This window comes from Netta rufina (genome assembly GCF_964035555.1).
Source record: "Netta rufina genome assembly, chromosome: 16".
Lineage (NCBI taxonomy): Eukaryota > Metazoa > Chordata > Aves > Anseriformes > Anatidae > Netta > Netta rufina.
In genome coordinates this window covers 8,830,687-8,852,093 of record NC_140140.1, presented here as the reverse complement: position 1 = coordinate 8,852,093, position 21,407 = coordinate 8,830,687, and the positions used below count along the sequence as shown (strand labels likewise).

General features: G+C 46.1%; 1 protein-coding gene across 1 annotated transcript in view; it reads left to right on the top strand.

Annotated features, from left to right (window-relative positions):
* Nucleotides 1–20,273, top strand: part of NFATC2 (nuclear factor of activated T cells 2) — a gene marked incomplete at both ends in the record, with an annotated part of 84,601 nt that extends 64,328 nt beyond the window's left edge. Inside the window, one exon of the mRNA XM_084296451.1 lies at nt 20,218–20,273. Within this exon, the coding sequence (XP_084152577.1) occupies nt 20,218–20,273 (56 nt within the window). The remainder of the gene's footprint in view (nt 1–20,217) is intronic.
* Nucleotides 20,274–21,407: the final 1,134 nt, after the last annotated feature.

Below are 21,407 nucleotides of genomic sequence, written 5' to 3'. Positions count from 1 at the left end.
TCTTTTGCTAACACAGCTATTATGGTATGAGCCCTTGTAGAGACACAGCTCCGTCGGTGTAAAAGCGCTGGGATCAGCACGGCCGGTGCCAAGGCAGGGAACTACCACCAGCTGCTCCCCTGAAAGCCTTTTGTGTGTCCACATGGGGAGGACTTCACGCAGCACCAGTGCTGCTCAGCTGGCCGAGCTTGCAGGGATAGCTGCAGCCTGCGTAGCCCAATGGATTGACACACGCAACACGGGCAGTAATTGCACCAGCTCAGCTCTGTGCCTTCACCACCTCTAAATGAATCCTGACGTCGGTAACTCCCAGCAAAGATGATGCAATGTGCTGGATTCATTTATTAAATAGATGCACTGCTGGGGGGAGCTGTGCCCTCCCTGAGAGGTGCTCTAGCAGATAGGTGTGTACTTGTCCTCGCGGCTTATCTTGTTATCTCCCCTTTAAAATTAGTACTGTGTAATTGAATATGCATGTAACCAGTGCACAGGCATGTGTCCACATGGCAGCACAAAGATTTTGCTCATTCTTTGCAATTTCATGGTGAGCCCTGGAATTTTCGTAGTGATTTCAAGTCCCTGTGCAGGTGACTGCAGCAAAATAAGAGAGGTTTTTTCTCTTAGTGATCTTTTAAAGTCCAAGCCAAGAAAATACAAAACATTAGAATTAGGAGCCTTGGTGTTTTGATCTTTCAAAATCCAGGCAGGCAAAAAAAATGATGCCATTTTGGAAGTGGGGGGGTGATTGCCTACTTTTAAAACCAATCTCATGATTATTAGGTGCCCGACTCATGAGCCCTGAGCGCCTGCATTTGGCGTTGCTGCTCTTTGCAGTTTCATTTGTTACAAAGCGAGTTCGTGTTAAGAATGTGCAAAGGTAGGAGAAGGAAGTTTTCTCCCCTTCCAGCACAGTGTAATGGGGGGATTTGCTCCTGCTGAGAGGGCGAGCGAACAGGCAGCTCAAGGCGTCTTCAGACTGCGCTTCTGAAATCTTGCAAGCAGCTGCAAAGAGCCCTGCTGCTTTGAAAAGTTTGGACAACATCTGCACGTTTAAGTATTGTGAAATAGGATGCCTGGCAAAATTAGCCATCTTAAAGATATACAGGCTATTTATGGTGCAAACTGAAAGCTGGTTGTAAAGTCTAAAGCTACAGAAGAATAGCTGGATTCGCAGCGTTACTCACACAAACAGAACCCCTCCAGCTGAGTACTGCCAGGCAGTGTGGAGAGATGGTGTGGGGCTTCTGGTCCATACAGATTTTTTTTTTCATACAAGAATGAAGCCTTATAGGTTGTTAATTTAAAATCCTTTTTTTTTTTTTTTTTTTTTTTTTTCCCACCTGGTTTTCATACATTATTTCTTAAAAAATACAGTCCTGAATATTTGTAAATCCCTGAGCATTTAAAAAATGAGGACAAATCATCTGACTTTCCCATGAAACACAGTATTCATACAAGAGCTCTAAATAATGAGAGCTAATTTAGCTCCAATTAGTGAGAGCTTTTCTGCCCAGCAGAAGCTGCTGTGGCCTTACACTCCCAGATCATTTTATAGTGCTGCTTACTCACCAGTTCCAAGAGACTTCTCTGCTCTAATTTGGATGCAGTGTGTTTTTAGAGGAATTTTAAAAGCAGACTGGACAAATGCACAAGAAGACAATTCTGCATTGGCTATGAGAGGTACTAAATGACCTAATAGGTCATTCCTACTTCTGTGATTTGAAAAACAAGCAGCACATCTGTAGTCCTGCCAGCAGGAGAGGCAGAGATAGGGGGAGCAAAGCGAATTCATGGAGACCATGAAACTCCCTTCCCAGCATATTAGTTTCTAATTTGAATTTCCATCCAGCTGCTAACTTTCACACTCTTTCTCTGTGTTTACCAAGAAGAAAACAGAGGAAGGTAAAAGCCAACCTAAAATGCATAAACAGTGCAGTTGTGTCTGAGTCATCACTCCAAGTCCCCATGCTTCAATTTTGCAAGCACAGAAATCTGGGCGTACGTCCAGCTGTGAATTTCACAGCTGGATCCTCTCTCTGAAAGGGGTCTGTGCAAAAACCCTCAATCCAAGTACTCCCGACTTTGGAAGCTTTCCTGTTCTCCATTTAGGTGCACGTCTACTACAAAGGCTCCAATCTGTTCAGCAATTAGATCTCTGAGCTGTCTATTCACGTGGCTAATGGCCTGATAACATTGACTTTGAACCTTGGTTGGATTTAGCCGGTGGATTTTGTGAGATACAGAAGAGTTAAATCTGCAGCTACTCTAACCTGGAGTAAAAGCACTGAGGATCAAAGGACTTCAAGGGTGATGCCCATGTGACTCAGCAGAGCAACACTCACTCGCTAAGTGAGAAGCTGGCCTAATGCTTTTCATCCTCTTGCAGGTTCTCCTAATCCACGCAGTTCCCTTTTTAATCATGCCATGTCCTTTTGTGGGTTTTTAATTTGGAATCTGTTTGCATTCCAAAACACAGACTAAACTCTGCCCTCAGCTGAACAAACACGATTGCTTTAGAGCGAAATTGTAATTGAACTAGATGTGGTGAGAAAACTCTTACCGACTTTTGCCCGTGGACGCTGGAGGGATACATTTGCATCTGAGGGAGAATTCTTCCACGTGGATAATTGTCAGGTGTCAAAGTAAAGGTCAGAGTGGGCCGTCCTGAGCTGCCATCCAGCTGCCTGTGTTGGCCATGCCTTGACTCCTGGCTGGTGGGGGGGCACTGGCAGCACGGACATACGCCAGCCCTGTTTGTGCACCAGGGTGCACTGCTTGACCAGAAAACCTTGAGGCCGTGCAGCAGTAACCAGGTGATACCACAGCAAAGTGACAGCATCGTTTAGCCCTTTTTCAGTGCTCATGCTTGCTATTCCTTTGTGCAGGGACTCTGAACCATCGCTTTTAACGCGCAAAGAATAATTTGGACCAGGGCGAAAGAAGCTGTAAATTAGAGGAGTGTGAGTTTGCAATCATCCCCTCTGATCTTCTCTGCCAGGGGAGCCTAGTCAAAGATTCCCAAATTGTGGTGTGGTTTGGTTTGGTTTCTTAATGATGAATGACTTCATCATTCGTGAATGAATCGAGTCAAATGTAGGACAAATAGTGAGACACATGAATGACTCTTATGACATTTGCAGCGTCTCAATTGGTGCTGGTTTATTTAGGTGGTTTCTAAGTTTCTTTGGAAAGAGTGAGAATGACTAAACGAAGGGGGAGCCACTTCAGAAGTATGGGACTCGGTGGTGAAAGTATTGTGACAGTTAAACCTCCCTGGTGAACTGGCTGGCACGATGAGCAACGCGGCGTCAGTTGTTTTGTAAGAGCTCAGCTCCGGGAGCCTCGGGAGCCACAGGGCCGGAGGAAGCTGGGTGATGTGCCAGCTACTGCCTTTAGGGTCAGACACCTCCCGGTGCTCGGGCCAGGTACTCACCAGCCCCCTCTGGGATTCCAGCTCCTACCGGGAGGCTGCTGGGTGCTCCTCCGGAGGTGTCTGTGAAGGTCCCGGTGTTGGAGGGCTCCTGAAATCAGAGGCTCTGTGCAGCTCTCTGCATCCAGCCTGCCCATGGGCAGCGCCTTCAGCCTCTGCTTGCAGGGAAAGGGGCGCATGGGGCACAGCTTTAGTCACCCAATTCACAGGTCTGCCAAAAACCCCCAAATAAGGCCCAGCATTTCTGTAGGTAAGCAGTTGCCAACCTAGGAAGTTGTCTGTATGGCTTTGAGGAGTCTCCCGTCCCAAGGACTTGAACATCCTTGGATATGAAGTAATTGTAAATAGTACAAAATGATGCTTGCAGAAGGCTGGAAACAGTGTGAACGTGAGCACTGACCTCTCAGGGCAGCTCTGGGGAGCAAACTGGCTTGGTGAAATCAGAGGACCGAGGCAAATCAGAGCAGAACTTTAAAGATTTGTAGTTATTTAATTACATTCGGGTTTGTGCATCTCTTCTCTTTAAAATAATTCCAGTTTGCCTTGTGCGCAAGGAAATGCACACATGTGTTTGCTCTGAATGGGGTGCCGTCTTCTTCCTTGGAAAGCACACCAGGGTCAGGGTACTGATTACCAGCAGACAAACCCTGGGGGGAGATTTTTGTCTAGGTGGGCTGCCTTGGAGCTCTCCTAAGGTCTTCCTGCAGCCTCACGTCTTCAAATAGCTTCTACAGACATTTTCTTTTAAAAAACACTGTGGATTTTAATACACTTTTTTTCTTCCAGATATTTTTATAGGTTACTAATAAAATAAAAAGCCCACAAAATGATTGTTATGTCAGTTTTCAAAATTACTATCTATGGGACTTTGTTTTACGCTTGATGACATTTCATAGCTCTTCCCAGCTTCCAGACTAGTGCAAGCTTCAGATCAAAATTAAGACTTACCCAAAATTCAGGCGGTTCTGCTAATGGTCTTGGGGTAGATGTAGCTTTTAGCGCTCCTCCAGCCTATTCTGTCGTGCAGAAAATCATCTCTGCTTTTCAGAAACCACTGCTGAGCGTGAGTGTCTGTGCGGGAGGGCTGGAGGGAGCCTTCCCTGCATGTGACATCCCAGCGCAGCTCTCGAGGGGCCGCGTACCCTGGCCATGCGAGCAATCTAACCCTTCATCACAGCTAGACTGTAATAGTTACAAGCATTTCAACAGACTGTGGTCAATAGAACAAGACATTCATTTCCTCCCGTGGATGCAACGAGAGATGCACGCAGTTGATGGCTGCTTTATTACAGGAAGCACGCGTTGCCACACAGCCACGCTCGGCTCGGGCTGAGCCAGGCCGAGGAGCGAGAGCAGTCAGCCAGGGCCCGGCTCTGCCCCTGCCTCTGCAGCAACGGGAGCTCCGTCACGCCGTGTGCATGGACCAAAACCTCTTCAAGTTTTTTTTTCTTTTCTTTTCGAGATGCGCACTGCCTGCAGATGCACCAGTTATCCGGGGAGTCCCTGTCCGTGGCACCTGGACAAAAATGCTCTGGCAGGCCGAGAAGTGAGAAAATGAATTTTCTTTTCTTCAGCAAACAGCGCGCGCCATCGTGCCTGGATAGATCGAATTTGTTTTGATAGCAAAACAAGTTCTATGGAAACCATTGTGAACCCTGGAGTGAGGCTGCCCAGGAGAGTTGGGGAAAGCCGCTTTTGTTTGTTGTGCTTGGCATCGTTTTGCTCTGGATGAAGATGCTTTAATTTTGTGGGGAGACCCAAGAGAGCATTCCTCTTTTTCCATACCAGAAAGCCTTCCAAGCTGGCATAAACGTCCCCTCTTTCCAGCTGCTCCTTTCCAAACACACTGTGCCTCCTAAAGATAGTCTTTACAGTGGCTGGGGCTGGTGGAAAACATGAAGCCTGCATGGATTAGCAGAGGAATTCATTTGGGCTGACGAATTGGGTTTCCCTCTATAAACAGCACTAGTGTTTTCATCTTCTGGACAGCACAGCAAACTTCACGTCCCCTCGCTCCTCGGCCCGCCTCTCCCGCGCTCTGCATGCATCCAGGCCGGCCTCGGTGCGAGACACACAAAGTCCTGCTTATGGGGGAAGGCAAAGAGCACACGGCCAGCGAGGCGCTCTCGGCTGTCCCCCTTCTCAGAGAGGTTTTTTTTTCCAGCCCTTTAAAGTGATGCTGAGGTTATTTGGTTTTCTCAGTTTATTTTTGTTTCCAGGTAAAAGGGAAATTAAAGTAATCCCTTCTCCTCTGGCTTAGCGACCTTCCAAGCAGCCCACACTACATATTTACGCATTTACTGTTCAGCTTTGTTTATCTTCTGCTATGATGTGCTTATCTGCAGGAGGCAGGGATTCTCTTAAGAGGGTTGTGTCTGCTCCTTTTCCCCCGGGTCTTAGGGCACGCAGAGGCTGGGCTGCGGGGGCACGGCACTGCCTGCCGGCCTGCCCTACCCCTGCCAGGGACACACAGGTACTGCTTCTCCAGCCACGTGGAAAACAGAGTTTGCTGTTCTCCCAGCATTTCTCATGTTGGTTTGTGGGATAGTGCTGAGTGCCCGCCTAGCACACCTCTGAATGCCTCTCCTGCAACAAAGGCACTTTTACAGCTTATGCTTTCTGTCAGAGCTTACTTGGTAACTCTCATCATTGGGGTTATTAATCACCCAGCATTGTTTGCATCGTGGCTTGGGAGGGAGGGGAAAGTCGTGGAAGGGCCGATGATGCGATCAGGCTACGTTTAGCAGGGGTTGTGTTTACCTGATCAGTGCTGGATGATTTTGTCCATGTCACTGAGTGACTTAGTATGGAATAGAGTTGTGTGGCTAAAAACTGAGTACTCGGGGTTCAGCTATCAAAGGGAAGAGTTATTTCAGTAATAAAGCCCCATCCCTTAACTTTACTTAATCCCTGCATTTTCACATGTTTAACCCACACCCCATTCTAAGTTCATTCCTTGGGAGACTCTGCACACTCTCCTGCGCTTTCAAGGCACTCTGGATCCATTTGTTCTCAGGCTGTAGCAGGAGGTGTCTGCTCTGGGGTCAGGGGAAAATGAGGACATTATTGTGGGCTCAGGAGAGAGCAGGAAATTGTACTGGGCATGGGAGAAGTACTGGAAGGGACATGTGCTGGGTGAATTCATCACCCACATTCATGTATAACCTGTCCTGCTGCTGATTCATGGCATTTTTACAGATAACATAGATTATACTCATAACAGTATGGAATTTAAGACGAAAAAAAAAAAAGGAAGCAGAAAACCTGCAAGCAATGCCACAGTGTTTGAAGGTTTATCAATCTGCAGTGCATTTGTTATGCTGCATTTCGTGGTGTAGGCATTGGGATACTTTCACAAAAAGCAGAAGCTGTTGGGGCCAAGATGCAGTTGGCTGCAACCAAAATACTTTCTCTGCCACGTCATTTGCTGTAGACACTTACTGTGTAGGTCCTGACCACCTCACTCTCCTCTGGTGTGGTTATGGTGGAGCCGAGCACCGTTCCCTTTGGGGTGCTGAAGAGGCTGCCCCCAGGACCCCAGGAGAGGAAGGTGCTGGCCGGGACATGGACTTTCCTGCAGAGCTGCTTTAAGCAGGCTCACTGGCAGCTGAGGTTTTGCAGCTGGAGCATCAGCCATGCTGAACCACACGAGGAAAACAAAACCGAGCAGATTTCCAAAATACTAACAGCTGGATGCAGATGACATTTCAGAATGAAAAAAAAAAAAAAAAGAACAAACCAAACAAACCACTCTCGTGTTGCTCTTTCCCCCTTCTGATGCTGCCCCCATGCAGTTGAGTGCCTTGTCCAGGCAGGCGAACAAGAGCTGCAGCCAGGGGACATTTCTGGGACACCCCACGTGGGAGGAAAGGGGGGAGTCCCCACTGGAGACTGCCAGCCTCTGGAACCATAAAAATTGCCTGTCTTTGCAGGTGAAAGGCTGCAGCCCTCTGTATCTAGGTCACCCTTCAGATCTCAGGTAGGGTCAGCAGTGACCAAACCCTCTCTGGAGACTCAGCTGGCAGTCTCTACTTGCAGCAGTGATTTACAGCCCCAATATAAACGGTGCCATTATTCTCAGCGTTGCTTTCAGCCATGCCTGGAGCAGCCCCAGGAGGAAAGCCCCTTCCTGACCTGCAGGACATCACCCTGCATGCTGAAGCCCCTCAGGGATGCTGGCTGCTGCCTTGGCTGTGGACGTAATGCTTGCTGCTCAGCGGGGCACCTGCAGGTGAGCGGGCACCCTCAGCACAGCGTGGGGAGATTTCAGCTCTGCGAGGCTCCTCTCGCCCTCTCCCAGCACCCACGTGCAGCATGAGCCCGCTCTGAAATCATTGTGGCTTCGCCACCCACTAAAACCTGGAGTGTGCTTTATCTTCTTGGCAGCAAAAGGGAAAGACCCAGCTTCTTGGACAGTTTATCTTTTCCCACCAGTAATTACTTTCATTTTTAGGTCTCTTGAGGGGGTGTTTATTCACACCTGAAGTCTTCCCTTCCCTTTACTGGGCACCTGCCTGTTTTCCTGCTGCTGGCCTCGGGTTATAGCAGCACTGCTCAGTGTCGGTCCGTGGTGGTGCCACACTGTGAGCCTTTCTCCTGGTGATGCTGCAAGGAGTGTGCAAGGAGGCAGCGTTGATTCAGTCCTGTTACAAAAATCTTCCCATCTCTCCTTGACATCCTAAAAACTAACCCCCAGCTCCTCTTGTAGGATTTCTCTTGTTCACCAACGTTTGTTCCATCTTCTCTACCATGGTGGCACAGGTTGGGCCAGATTCTGAGAGGCGATGCGTGCTCGTGTCTTTGTATAACTGATTGTTTTTTAGAGTGGGTAAATGTCTCATCCACAGAGATTTAGCTGACAGTTAGCTACCAAAATAGCTTTAAAAATCTGGCCTTGAGGAAGGTACCAGCAGCTTCATATTCTGTTATACTGTGTGCATTAACCAGGGCATTTCATCCGTGTTGGCAGTTGCTCTCCTTCTGAGACCACTGAGAAGGAGTTATTGTGAGCTTGGCCTTCGAATTTGCTACTGCTGAGTCTTCCAGCCGTCTGGGGCTGGTTCCCCAACTGCAGGACGAGCAGTGTTCCCGTTCAGTCCCCCTTCCTCGCTGAAGGAGCGACCTGCCAATTGCTTTTGAAAGTGTTCTGTAGTCAGATGAGCTCATACCACACGTAAGAAAGTTTTATCTTTATTTTAGGCAAGAGGGTGTTTCATCACAACGCGCTTCCAAAGCCTTCGCCGTGTGGTTGGAATTCACCCAGGAAACGTAGCAGTGGATGGTTAAATGCAAACTAATGGGTTCAAGATGAGCTCCAGACGCGGGGCTCGTGAGCTGGCTGTGCGAAGGAGAACGTTGTCATACAGCCCATGGGAACTTGGGAGGGATTAGGACGGTTTTGCTAGGTGCTTGCCGCGTGCCCCTGAGCCGTGGCGCTGAGCAGAGCGCCTCGCATCCTGCCTGGGTCGCACGGGGATGCAGGCAGCTCGGAGACCTCACAGCTGGAAAATTCGGGACGGCTCATTACGTCCGGGGAAGGATTCCCCGGGGCAGTCTCTTTGGGTGGTTGTTCCTATGGCTTGATCTAGACTTGGGATGGGAGGTCTGCAAATAATTGAGGGCTAATGTCTGAACAAATGTAGGTTATTGCTGTTGTGGTGAGGTTGGAAATTGCCCAGCCTCCATAGCTCTGGCTGCACTTCAGCTAAAGCCAGTCACCTCAGCAGCTATTGGGCATGGAGGAGCTCTGCTCTGTTTCTGGTAATTTATATCCCCCCTTCTCTTTTCTCTTCATATTGAGAACACAAGTTTTATTGTTCGTGTCCTTGACTCAAACTGAAAGTTTTAAATCCACAGATGATGCACATACATTTTTGTTATGTTGTCAGGCCATTTACTGTCAGAGCTTCCCGTCCTTCTTGAGGTGAGATGCAAAGGCAGTTACACTATCTGCTCCCCAGAAACTTTGCACTCCTTTTGTAGTTACAGGTGTCTCTTACAATGAGCTCTCCCTCTCACCTCATCACAGCCTCTAATCTGTCCGTACGCCCCATAGGATTATTTTTATCATCGTATTTTGGTACGGTAGAAAACCCCTCATGGCTGAGCTCTCCATTGTGACAGATGCTGTATTGACTCCCAAGATAAAAAACCAACCCAACAACAAACAGTTGCTGCCTCAAAGGGCTTGCAGTCAAAGAGCAAAATAAAAGCTAACAGATGGCCGTGGGCCGACACGCAGCATCTTGTATGTGGCACCTCCTTGACATTGTTTTATGTGAATTGTAACACTCTGTCAATAACCACTTAAATACTTAATGGTCTGGCTTCTTTCCAGTGAACTTGGGGCGTGTAACTGGAGCCCCAAAGTTACTTGCCCTGTTGTCATGGGCTCCCATTACCAAGACCTGCAGACCTCCCTACCCGGTCCCTTTCCATCACCTGCAGAGGCAGTTCCTGAGAGCAGTGCTCTGAAAACAGCGCTCAGCACTCAGTGCCTAATGCAGAGGGGAAGAACCTGCTCCCAAGCATGCATTTGCTGAAGGATGTGGAATTGTGATAGAAAAATAATCTGTATGCAAAAGTGATTTCATATGTTCCCATGCTCGGGGTTTTGCACTAGGAACACTATGCCTACTGCCCCAAATCCTCTTTAAAATAAGGCACATAAGAAACATATGCCTTCTTCGTGCTCGCTGTTCCAAAGTTGTTTGTGAAAGCAGAGTAATTGCAAGCAGAAGGTCATTTGCATGCCTGTTGCATAGGAAGGCTTGGTCTATCTCGCAGTTGTTCATAGGCCATTTGCGCATCTCTCCTGTTCCCTTGGACAGTGGTTTTCTGCTGGCTGTTTTCTCCTGAGAACCAGCTTCAAAACTCAGTTCAGACACGTTTGAAGGAAACCTGGTTTGCTGGGGAGGACCAGATCCTGCAAGAATCCACAAGCCCTTCGGCAGGGACGCTTGCAAAGTAAAGACGCTGCAGAAGATAAGATGCCAGAGAATTAGAGCCAGTAAATAGTTGTCTGGATTAATAGACATAAGCACAAGTGCTCAAGGGAGGAAAATAGATTACATTATTGACTGTTCATCCCCTGCAAAACTGCCTTAAGGGAAGAGTAATATGGTTTGCTTCCCCTCAATTAAATATTTGTTAAATGGTTTGTTTCCCCTCAATTAAATATTTGTTCTGGTAGTTCCTTTGTGACAGAAACACAAAAAGCAGCAGCATTGCCTATTCTCGTTACTTTCAGCTAATCCTGAACATGCTGTAACTATTCGTCGGTTCCTACCCCCCAATTATTTCCTGTAAAACACAGCTTTCTCCCATCCATTCTTTTTTCTCTCTCTGTTTTTCAAACACTTCGCTGAATGACTCATATCACCTCTCAGTAAATAGGTTAAGTCTAGGAGAATGATGAAACTGCAAAGTGCCATGTGAATAAACAGTGCTGTCGCTTGGGTGCTTTTCCTGCTGGCCGGTACTATTTTAGAGGCACTGCGGTATCTGCGACAAATTGCATTAGTGCTCAGACCGCGAGGTGCAAGCTACTGTAGGAAAAAATCATCAGCAAACGCCTTTGGTTTTGCTGTTTTTAATCGAAAAGAAATAGATATTAATACCAAATGGTGCTGCTTATCTCAGCAGTTTTGTAGCAAATTCACAAGGTCCATACGCTGCTCACAGAAATAGATGTGAGCACAGTTCACCCCCGTGCTCTGCAGCAGCAGCCACAGAGTTAGATCAAGAGTTAGGAGTGAGAAAGTGGAGCCTCCTGCCTCGTATTTTTCAAGCTTCAGTCCATCAGTGTAGAATTTCTGTATTTGTTTAGCCAACTAATGTGGTTTAAGAAAATGAACTCCATCCTGTTCTGGTATAAGTTTTTGTATATGTATTTATGATGTGCATCTTCTGCTTGGAATAGTTCACTTCGTCTCATTGCATGTTAACTAAAACTAAATACAAACTTCATTTTTTCTCAGTAACTTACTAACTATCAACTAGAGAGAGCCAACTGCATGACTCAAACATGTGTCCACCCCTTACAATTTCAGCCAAAACTATCTGGCACCAGAGGACTGCAGAATGAAAGTCATATCTAAATATATGTGAGCAGAAAGAAAGTCAGTTAAAAAAAGACTTTGTTATGGAAAGCTACTACAAACCAAATCCACGGTGGCCTGGAGTTCCTCCTCACACCCAGGCTGATCTAGTTTTCCACTTTCAAGGTATGCTTCCCAAAGTGGCTACTTAGACTCCTAGAAGAACTTCACCAAGCTGTCAGACACTATGTAATGCCTTACACAGAGTGACCGAGCAGACTTAAAGGGTTTATCTGGTAAACAAACAGACTATTTATCGTCCTCTCAGCAAATTTAATAATACAAGAGTTTTTGCTTTTTATTCATATGGTTTCTGGCAGCGTCACCATTAACATTCAGAGGCAGTCCCATGCCAGGTAACCCAGGCCTGGAGCTGGGACCACCCCGTTGCCATCACTCAGATTTGGTTTCAGCATGCGCAGTGCTGAGGAGCAGGCAGAAAAAGGGTGCTGAGGCTGGCACTTACAGAGACACCCCAGTTCGATGGGGTGCCTCTCCTCATTGTAGCCATGCAGTGACCAAGATGGGGTGCTCTACATTACGGGTTTTTACACCAGTGTGAAAACTGACCCTCCAGATGAGCTCCAAAGGCTTCCTGCCGTGGCAGGAGGGAAAGTGCACAACGTTTTGCCTGAAAGTGCAATTCTCTCATTGCCAGCTGGCACAGATTCTTCCTCCAGTCAATGTGTAAACAGAGTTTGCACCTATCTTAGAATCTCTAGATTAAAAAATTATGTTTAAATAGTGAAATTCATCAAGCTAACAGGAAATCGCACTCAGGAGCAGAATTTGCTCTTTCTCTTGCCATTCCAGGCAACAACCCAGGATGAGAAAGCTAGTGCGTGTGTATCCTGCAGATACCATGTAACCCCTGGTTCTTGGAGGAAGTGCCTAGAAAACTCAACTCATCAATTTATAATAGATTGAAATATTCAACTGGGTTCAATAGGAGAAACCACCACAGGTGGCACCCGCTCAGTTCTAGAATTCCTTCCTTCAGCTCACCTTAGTGCACCAGTTGGTGCCTGTTCTCCGGGCCAGAACACCATTTGTAGGCAATATAATTCTCCCATACATTGTTTGCACTTCTGATTTCGGTCCTCTTGTTATGGGGGTCTCAATAAACTGGTCTACCAGGGAATTAAACAACCCGTTAACACCCGGTTCTCTTCTTAACTGATTAACTGTGTGAAAGTCCTCTGGCCATGGAAGCGTAATGATTTTTTACTAATCACTTACAGGTTCAGGTGCAACTTATTACTGATTTACAAGATTGTAACCGTTTGCGTAATGGGCTGAAGTGAAGCATGGCAAACCGGGACAGACCCCATGGTGTGTAGTACGGGGAAAGCAGTGCGGGGTCCACGTTATCTCCACCCGTGCAAAGTGCTCTGCGTTCCTTCCCCTGGAGCTGCTCACTGCTTTGTATCACTGGGAAGAAAGGGCCTGGAGGGCACAGTTGGCAGAGTAACGACTTCTGACTGAGGATTGTGCATGGATAATGTGGAGAGAGCAGCCAGCTTCGTGCAGTGGTACCCAGGGGCTCCCAGGACACGGCATCCCCAGGGTGGGGGATGCTCCATAGTCTCCTGGCTTTGGATGCCATAAAACAAAGACAGAACACTGTTTTCAGAGTGCTCGTTAACCTGTGTTGGCTCAATGTTGATCGTCCTAATAGAAATACTTAGGACCTAATTTTTAGAGATATTGAGTGCTCCAACCCTGACTGATGGTTATGGGTTTAAAGGTGTTATCTTGCTATCTTACCTTGGTGGCTACAAGGATGCTTACAGTGCCTGAGCTCAGCACCTCATGCCTTTGGTAGTTTGGGATTCAAGCTACCTAAGGACTTTATAACATCTCTGTGGGATTATTTTGAAAATGAAGTGCTCTCCACTATCTCCACACGCTCCGTACAGGCTCATTCTGTGTCATCATCACACGGGCTCCTTTCCTTCCAAGTCATCATCATCTCAGGCTCTTTTTTTTCTGTTAAATTTCCTTCAAATACTTCTGTGAAGTATTTAAGTTCCCTGTGTGTGACCTTCACAGTCTGTCTGCATTTTTCAGACTCAAGCAAACCTTTGATAGAGCTGGTCCTTTGGGAACACTTTGGACTTGGCCAGGGCGACACGGCAAGATGACGGCATAGCAGAGCTCCAGGCTGCGAGCCCCACTGTCCAGTTGTGCCTTAACCACTAGGTCACGCTTTTCCTCACAGTTTTAACACAGATGTTTCATAGCAATAGGCTTTTGGTCTTTTCTGGAAGCAGGCTGACAATAGTGGAAGTGCTTAGAAAGTCCTTAAAAGTTCTGGGGTGTCGTCATGGACAGATTTGTGCTTTGAGTATTTCCTTCTTGATACTTTTGATGTACAGTGAATTTAGGACACTTTTTTTTTTTTTTTTTTTTTTTTTTTAACAGCAATGCTATCTTTATTTTCTGCTCTTTTGCTGCAGAACCACGCAGCTTCCTGTTAAAGATTTTGGGTAGGATGGTACCACAGATAGCGATCTTTTTTTTTTTTTTGCACCTCACTCTGGAAGCTTACTGACATAGAAGGGGAGCTGAGTTAAATGGCATGAGCGAAATAGAGATCCCGCGAATCGCAAGGAGTTTAGCTATTGATGTGAGTTGGGACAGGCTTTAGCCAAAAATATGTGTTTTATTTAGATTCTGTTTTCCATCAGATATCTATATTATGATGTTAAATTCATGGAAAGATGCCGATGGGTTTTGAGTCTACTGAAACTATTGTAGCAAAAATGCATCATGGGACTTGACTGAGTTTGGGGCTCTCGTAGTTTGAGATCAGTAACTTCTTCCAAGAGTTTGCATGAGTAACAGAGATGACACGATTGCTGTCGAGCTGGATGGCATTAAAGAGGCTTATAGTTCACACAGATAAATTACAATACAAAAAAAGTTCAAGGGTGCCTCTCCTGGCATTATTTCAATAAGGAGAAAAACCCTTTGGAGAGGTGGAGATGCAATTAAAGCAGAGCTTTACAGCTGAGCACTTCTTGGCAGTTATCTGTCCCAATTTTCCAGAAAAAGCCTTTCATTGCTGTTGATTTATAAAAACATCCCCCCACCCCGGTATTTTTCCCCAAGACAGTTTGTTGGATTTGGGCTCCTTGTGCCTGATACACCTAAGTTTGTATTTACCAGTCAATTAGTTGCTCTGCTTGCATGTGCAGAGGCTGATTTTCCAGGATGCAGAATATAAAATAGGCTGTGTACTGAGTGGTAGGTTCCAGCGTATGATACGTGGCTGCACGATCTGAGGGAGCCAACGAAAATATTTCTCTTCTATATATAGTCACCTGAAATCCAGCAGCAAAGGCACTTCTGAATCCTGTACTCAAAACTAGCTTAGTTTTTAAGAAGCACTTTTTCCTCCTTAATATTGGAATAATTTTTTAATTTCCACATGGTTTTGTGGGAAGTGCCAACTGCTTTCATGATGCATTCAAAAGAAATCTAAAAAGATTAGATAGAGAAAAAAAAAAAGAAAGAAAAAAAAAGAATCAGAATCTTAAACATTGCCATTTTATGAGAAAAAAAAACTTAATTTGTATTTGAAGGAAAGACTGTAACTTGCATAACTTCTTTGCACATATCTTTCCTCTTCCTTACAACTCAAGCAGAGTGTAATTTACACCCACCGTGCTTAGATCTCTTGATTTGAAAGAAGGGACTGACTTTTGATCTGGCATAAATGTGTCATGCTTTATTTGGGCCACGAAGATGATAACACACCTGAGTTTTGCAAAAGGCAGTGACTAGTCTTTGACCTGACTCCCAGACACATGGACCTCCTGTGCCTCCGAAGCCTCAGATCAAGTTACCAGCATTTCTCGTCTGTTTTGTGATCAATTTAGGAGTGTAATTTTTTTGCATACTTATTTTTAGATAATATCAGTTGAGAAAAGAGGGGAAAAAAGTAAAATCTAGTGCTGGATCTGAGCAAACAGAAAGGTCAGCGGTTACGTTCTGCCTTATGTATTGTATATGCTGAAATGTCCTTTTAATAAATGAAAGCACAAAATGAAAGAGTAGCTGAAAACTGTAACATTTGGCCTTGCAACATAGGCCAAAGGTTACTTTTTTTTCTCAAAAATGGTTTTGCAAATCTTTTTCAGAGCTGATAGATACACACCTTAGCTGGATACAAAACATTATATGAAAAAGAATGACTGTGATCTTTGATCCAAGCAATCAAAAAGAAAGGTAATTGGTATTTTTCTGCCTTTTCTCCAGCTGTGTGTTTCTCTTAACCTTTATTTATTTATTTTTTCAATGAAAAAGTCATGCCCCTTTTTATTTGGCTTAGAGGGTTTAAACTCTTATTTAATTTACTTTAATTTTTTTCATCCTTTTTCTTCCCTACGTGTGTACCACGGAGCTGTCCTGCATTAGCTGGGGCTTGGTGGGCAGGAAAGGAGAGACGGGGCTGTGCATGCTGGGCCGAAGCATCCTGCTGGCAGCAGCCAGGACCACGCTAGGACCACGGTTTGCCTGGTCACGTCTTCGTGGCATGCTAAAAGCTCAGGGTTCAACTTCCCTCCCTGGTTCTTGAAATGCCATCAGTCCCTCCCCGTGAGCCTTGTGTTGGCTGCACATATAAGATGCCTCTCGGCCACGCTGGCAGAGCAAAGGGAACATGTGGGATCCGTGCCCAGCAGCATGGTGCAGGGAGCGACCCGTGGGAGGTTGGCTTTGCCTCCTGCGATGGGACCTTCGCTCTAAGAGGATCCCAAAAGCCCAGCCACTGCAGCGGACACAGTGCTGTGACAGCGTTGACTCCGTTGGTGTTATTCCAGACACATAGACGGAATAACGCTAGGAGAGCTGTTACTGCAGTGCGTGTGTGGATGTGTGTGTGCGCACGCATGCATACGAGTGTGTGCATGTATGTAATCAATTCCAAGGAGCCTGACTCTTTGCCAGCTAAAACTGGAGACTGTTTTCTGTCTCTGGACTACTAGTCGAAGCTCAGTATTTAATACAACCCATTATCATCCCACAAGCGAATACACTCCAGATTTCTATCTGAGAGGATGCGAATTAGAGTCTTAAACGTCTTTGAGAAGTGGAGCCTGAGAGCCTGACTGTAACCCATCAAAGCTCGGTGATTAGCACAACGCAGCCAGCCCCCTGTGATTTTAGCCAGTCTCCGAGCTAGCGTGGGGATCTCCAAGCACCAGAGCTGTGGCAATACCCATCCAGCAGCAGTATCTAACAGGATATGCTGAAGAGATTCAGGCCTCCCTAGGCATTTCCTTGGTCTGGATGGCTGACGTCAGCTCTCATTTCAATACATTTTTTTATGATTTCATCTTTCATAATCTTTGCATATGTCCTCATGTCCCCATTTAATCGCTCATTAAATGGATCAACAGCAGTGTGCTCCAGAGCTGTCACATGCCAGGCACCTTAAATAACATTTTATTTATTAATCACGTTATCTCTGTTTCCTCGCAGCTAGAAATGAGCAGATAATGAGAACCGATACTTGAGAGGCATTTTAACCATGTTACCAAAAAAAGATAGGTGGGACTTCAGAATAGCAAGTTCCGTGCATGAGCTCAGCTTCCTCTGAAGTTTAGATATGTCTCAGTTTGCCGGTTTTGTTCACCCTGCTATTGAAACCCAAGCCGCTGAGATTACACCTCAGGCTGCATCCAAGTGCTCCCCAGATCTCTGGAGCAGATGCGCTGGAGGTGGGCGATGTCACCAGGCTGTGTGGAAGTGACTCCAAGCTGGGAAAGCAATACTTGCCTTGGGATCCACTCCATGTCTGTTAGTTTAGGGGCTCTGGGTGTAGATTTGGGCTTTTTGTGCTTGGGCAGTCGTTGACTGGCACATCCTTCCCTTGGAGCTCCAGTGCAGTCGAGCCTAAATTGCCCCTCACTGCCCTCCACATGGATTTAGCTGGAATTCAGGGTGAGTACAGGACATTCAGGCCACCCGATGACAGGGAGCGACCTTGTCATTCAGATACAACAAAACCCCAATTTGCAGCCTGTGAGAGCTCACACGGAGGGAGCCTGGCTGTGCCCTCCAGCGTGGTCCTGCAGCCCCTCCACAGGGCTGCTGTTCCACGTCCCCCTGCAACTCTAGCTCGTTCAGATTGCTGTCCGTCTGTAACCTCAGCCCACAAAACCCACCGCTGACCTCCAAGGCAGCATGCAGGAGGGAAAGTGAAGGCTGCAGGCTGAGTAAGCCGTCACCGCATCGTCCCACCTGCCTGGAGCCGCGAGCGGGACCGCGCTGGCTGGGCTCGGGGCTCGCGGTTTGCTATTGCTGCTCGATAGCTTTCGCTTCGCCTGAAGCTCAGCCTGAGAAACAGCACCAAAAAGGGACCCCTCCGAAGGCTAAGGGTTAGCAAACGCCATTAATTACCTGCTCGTTCACCTAATATTTAACCCCTCTAAGACCAAGATGACTTGGCTCGATGTTTCCATGAGCGGTGGCTGCATCGTATGAAAGGAAACTCGTACACAGCATTTTTGGTGTGCTGGCAGCTCAAACAAGCCTGTCAATAAATAAATCGGCCTGCAGCCTCAGCCCACTTGTTTTTAGAAAGGAAATGACCCTGTGAGAGTGGGTGCCCACTTCTTTTACCTCACTGCTATTTTTAGCTGAGACTGTGAAAAATTTCCATTGAAGACCTGCTCCTCTCATTTCCTGGGTAGAGCAAACAGGAAGCCCTTCTGACTGAGCCACAGGAGGGCTTTGCCTGAAAGTAGACCAACCTCACCTCCCTCTGGTTGCTTGCTTGCACTGCAGAGCAGCAATAACCAAATCCCCCCCCTGCGATGTGCTTCACGGGCATGGATTCACCCAAAAGGCTGAGGACAGAGGCCACCAGGTGACAGTGGCTGCAGAAGGCTGGGCAGCAGGAGAGGCCAGGCTGTCAGACACCTATTTTTGGCCCATGTGCTCCTCAGCAGGCACCAATCTGATTGAAACCAGGCGTTTCCTGGCTGGAATGAGAAAGAAGAGCTGAAACCCAGGCTGCTCACAAGGGGATTTCTGAGCATGGAGGGATGGGATGTGCCTCGTGTCAGAGCCCACGGCAGAGACCAGGGCGGCTCGCTGCACTGCTGGGCTCCCCAGCCCATGGGTGGGCTTCTCCAGTGAGACCCTGCAGAGCCTTCAGCCCCCTCCTCATCCTCCATCAGCACAGGCCATGGGGCACATGGAAACTCAGAGGACTGCTGCCCTGCGCCTCCCACCCTGCACCTACACTGCTCTGTGCAGATGTTTGGTCCTTGAGAAGTACCCAGCCACACCAGACAGCTGTATAGCAACAGCTCTGAGCTTCACATAAACCATAGATACTTTTTTTTTCTGAGATAAATTCCATTGTTGTTAGAAAGGAAATGACCCCGTGAGAATGGGTGCCCGCTTCTTTTATCTCGCTGCTAGTCCCAGTATTAGTCATACTATTATAAATTAACGCGTGTGATCTCCCAGAGATGATACGAGATTGGGCATCGCATTTTACTTGTTGGTGAAATACTATGTTCATTGCTATTTTTCATGATCATTTGTTAGAAACAGGCTTAAGTGTTGTGGAGTCTTACAGCTTTATCCCTGACAATTAATCAGGCTTGGGTGAGGATCTGCTCAGCTTTGACTTAGTCCTTGTCTTAGCTCTGAAGTATCAATGGGGTGAAATCATTCAGATTTTGAGTCTGAAACCTTAGAAAATTTGGTCTTTGTTTTTAAGGCAAATTTCGTAGAGTAAATAAGCAGTTTCCAAAGTTGGCAATCCCCCCTACCCCCGTGAATACAGTGCCAAGGAGCTGCACGGAAACGGAGTCCCCAGACAGGCAGTTCTGGAGTTCTGCACCAACACACACGTGTGTTAGGGCTCTCTCTTAACAAAATCGCTGCCTAGAAAGAAAAGTTGTGCCAGGAGGTACCAAGGGGTGCTTTAGGCAAGCATGTGAAAGGTGTACAGGAGAGGACGGCTGTTGTGTACAAAATGTAATACTGTTCAGTTCTTTTTAAACAGAGAATGAAGTGATTCGGTGTCTTCTCTTGAGCTTTATTTCCAAGCCTGTCCCCAGAGTCTTACAGCATTGTATGGAAGTTTGCTTATGCTACAATCTACAAACAAACCAGAATGAGGACAGTGAGATTTTTGAAAAGAAAATGAACACAAAAAAGCCAATGCTTTTGCACCTCAATTGCAGTCTCGGTGTTTTCAGCACTATCCACTATATTTTGTCCAAATCTGGCCCTTCTCTTTTCAGAATACTCTCATTTTATCCTAGTGAAAAATGTTAAAATGCTTGGACACTTAGAGATTTTTTATTTTTATTTTTTATTTTTTAAAATGTGGGTAAAGGAAAAGTCTGTGAAGGAGTTGTGTTACACAGGGGACGTAGCATGTACTGGACACATGGTGCAAGTTGTCAGTTGTGTTTTCATGGTACTTGGAGCATGCCAAACACTGTGTAAACCCTCTCTCTCCTCTCCTTCCCTCTTGCTTACCAAAAATATGTAGCCTGCCTTATTAGGCTAAAATGTTAATATTTAAATCAAAATAATTATGTTATCAATAGAGAGGGGATGTTTTCAGATTAACAGCAAAGTGCCCAAAGAATTGCTTTTACTTCTCTTGACTTTGAAAGTGCTCTGACATTTCTTCCTCTTTCTTTTATTTCACAGTTAATGAAATTATCAGGAAGGAATTTTCTGGACTCCCTGCCAGAAATCAGACATAGAAGAAGAGATTTGTGAGACAACTTCTAGCGAATCCTTCCATAACTGACCTCTTAGATCCTTCCAGTGCCCCTGCAACCTCCTGCTTCCTTAACTGTTCATCTCAAGGCACCAATTCAATGCAAGGAACAATGTATTGGCATCAAGCTGACAGCCTTGACTAAGCAACTCGCCACCTCTCTCTGTAAACACCGAAAAGGACACCCTTCCTTTCGTCCAAAGATCGTATTGTTCTCATGTAACGAAGCATCTGTCTGAGGAAACTCTTCAAGCCTGCTGCAAAATACCTAGCTGTGTATCGATCAATCTATCTGAGTAATAAGGGAGAAGTAAGATGTCACTCCTGAACGCCACACAAAGCAAGGGAGATTATATATTAGTGCTTATTTGGGTGGGGTGGGAAATGAGGGAAGAAAGAGTAACATATTCCATAACAGAACAGCAACATTTTGCAGTTCACTAACAATGATTTGCCCTCCAGGTCACAAAGCCCTTCTGAATTTTTTTTTTGTTGTAGGAAACTGAGGCAGCCCAAGCTTACTCGGCCTTTATCCAACCTGGGAGCAAAAGCTGTGTTTTCTGACCCTGAGCACTGTGATCGGTATTTCAAAGAGTAGATAGCAGCTGAATCCAGGAGTCTTCTCCATTTTTTTCTTGTCTGACTGGATAGGAATTTGACGGAGAAGGATGCTTGCAGAGAACCAGTGAAAAGAGCAATTCAGCAGTTGTAACACCTGTCCCAAGGTAACATACACTCACATAAAACAGAAATTGATATATAGGAGTTACAGTAAACCCAAAGATTTTTATGATTTACTCTCATTAATATTTAGGCTGTGTATCAACACATCTTTGATATTTTCTCCCTAATAAATTGTTGCTGTTTCTTTTCACACAGAACCTGCTGTTGGCTGGTACCTTGTCTCAGCAGCTGTGTTTAACCATTCAAAGCTGCAAAAATATTTGCATTTTACAGAAGCCATATGTTCCAGAAAAAGCATACACTTCCTTACATACACGTTGTTTCTTTAGCTTTGCAAAGCTACCAGCAACTTCTGGAAAAGTTGAATTTCCACACAAGTTATTATATTTGTTGTGTTTTGCTTCATGTGTCTGAATATAATGTACTGACACAT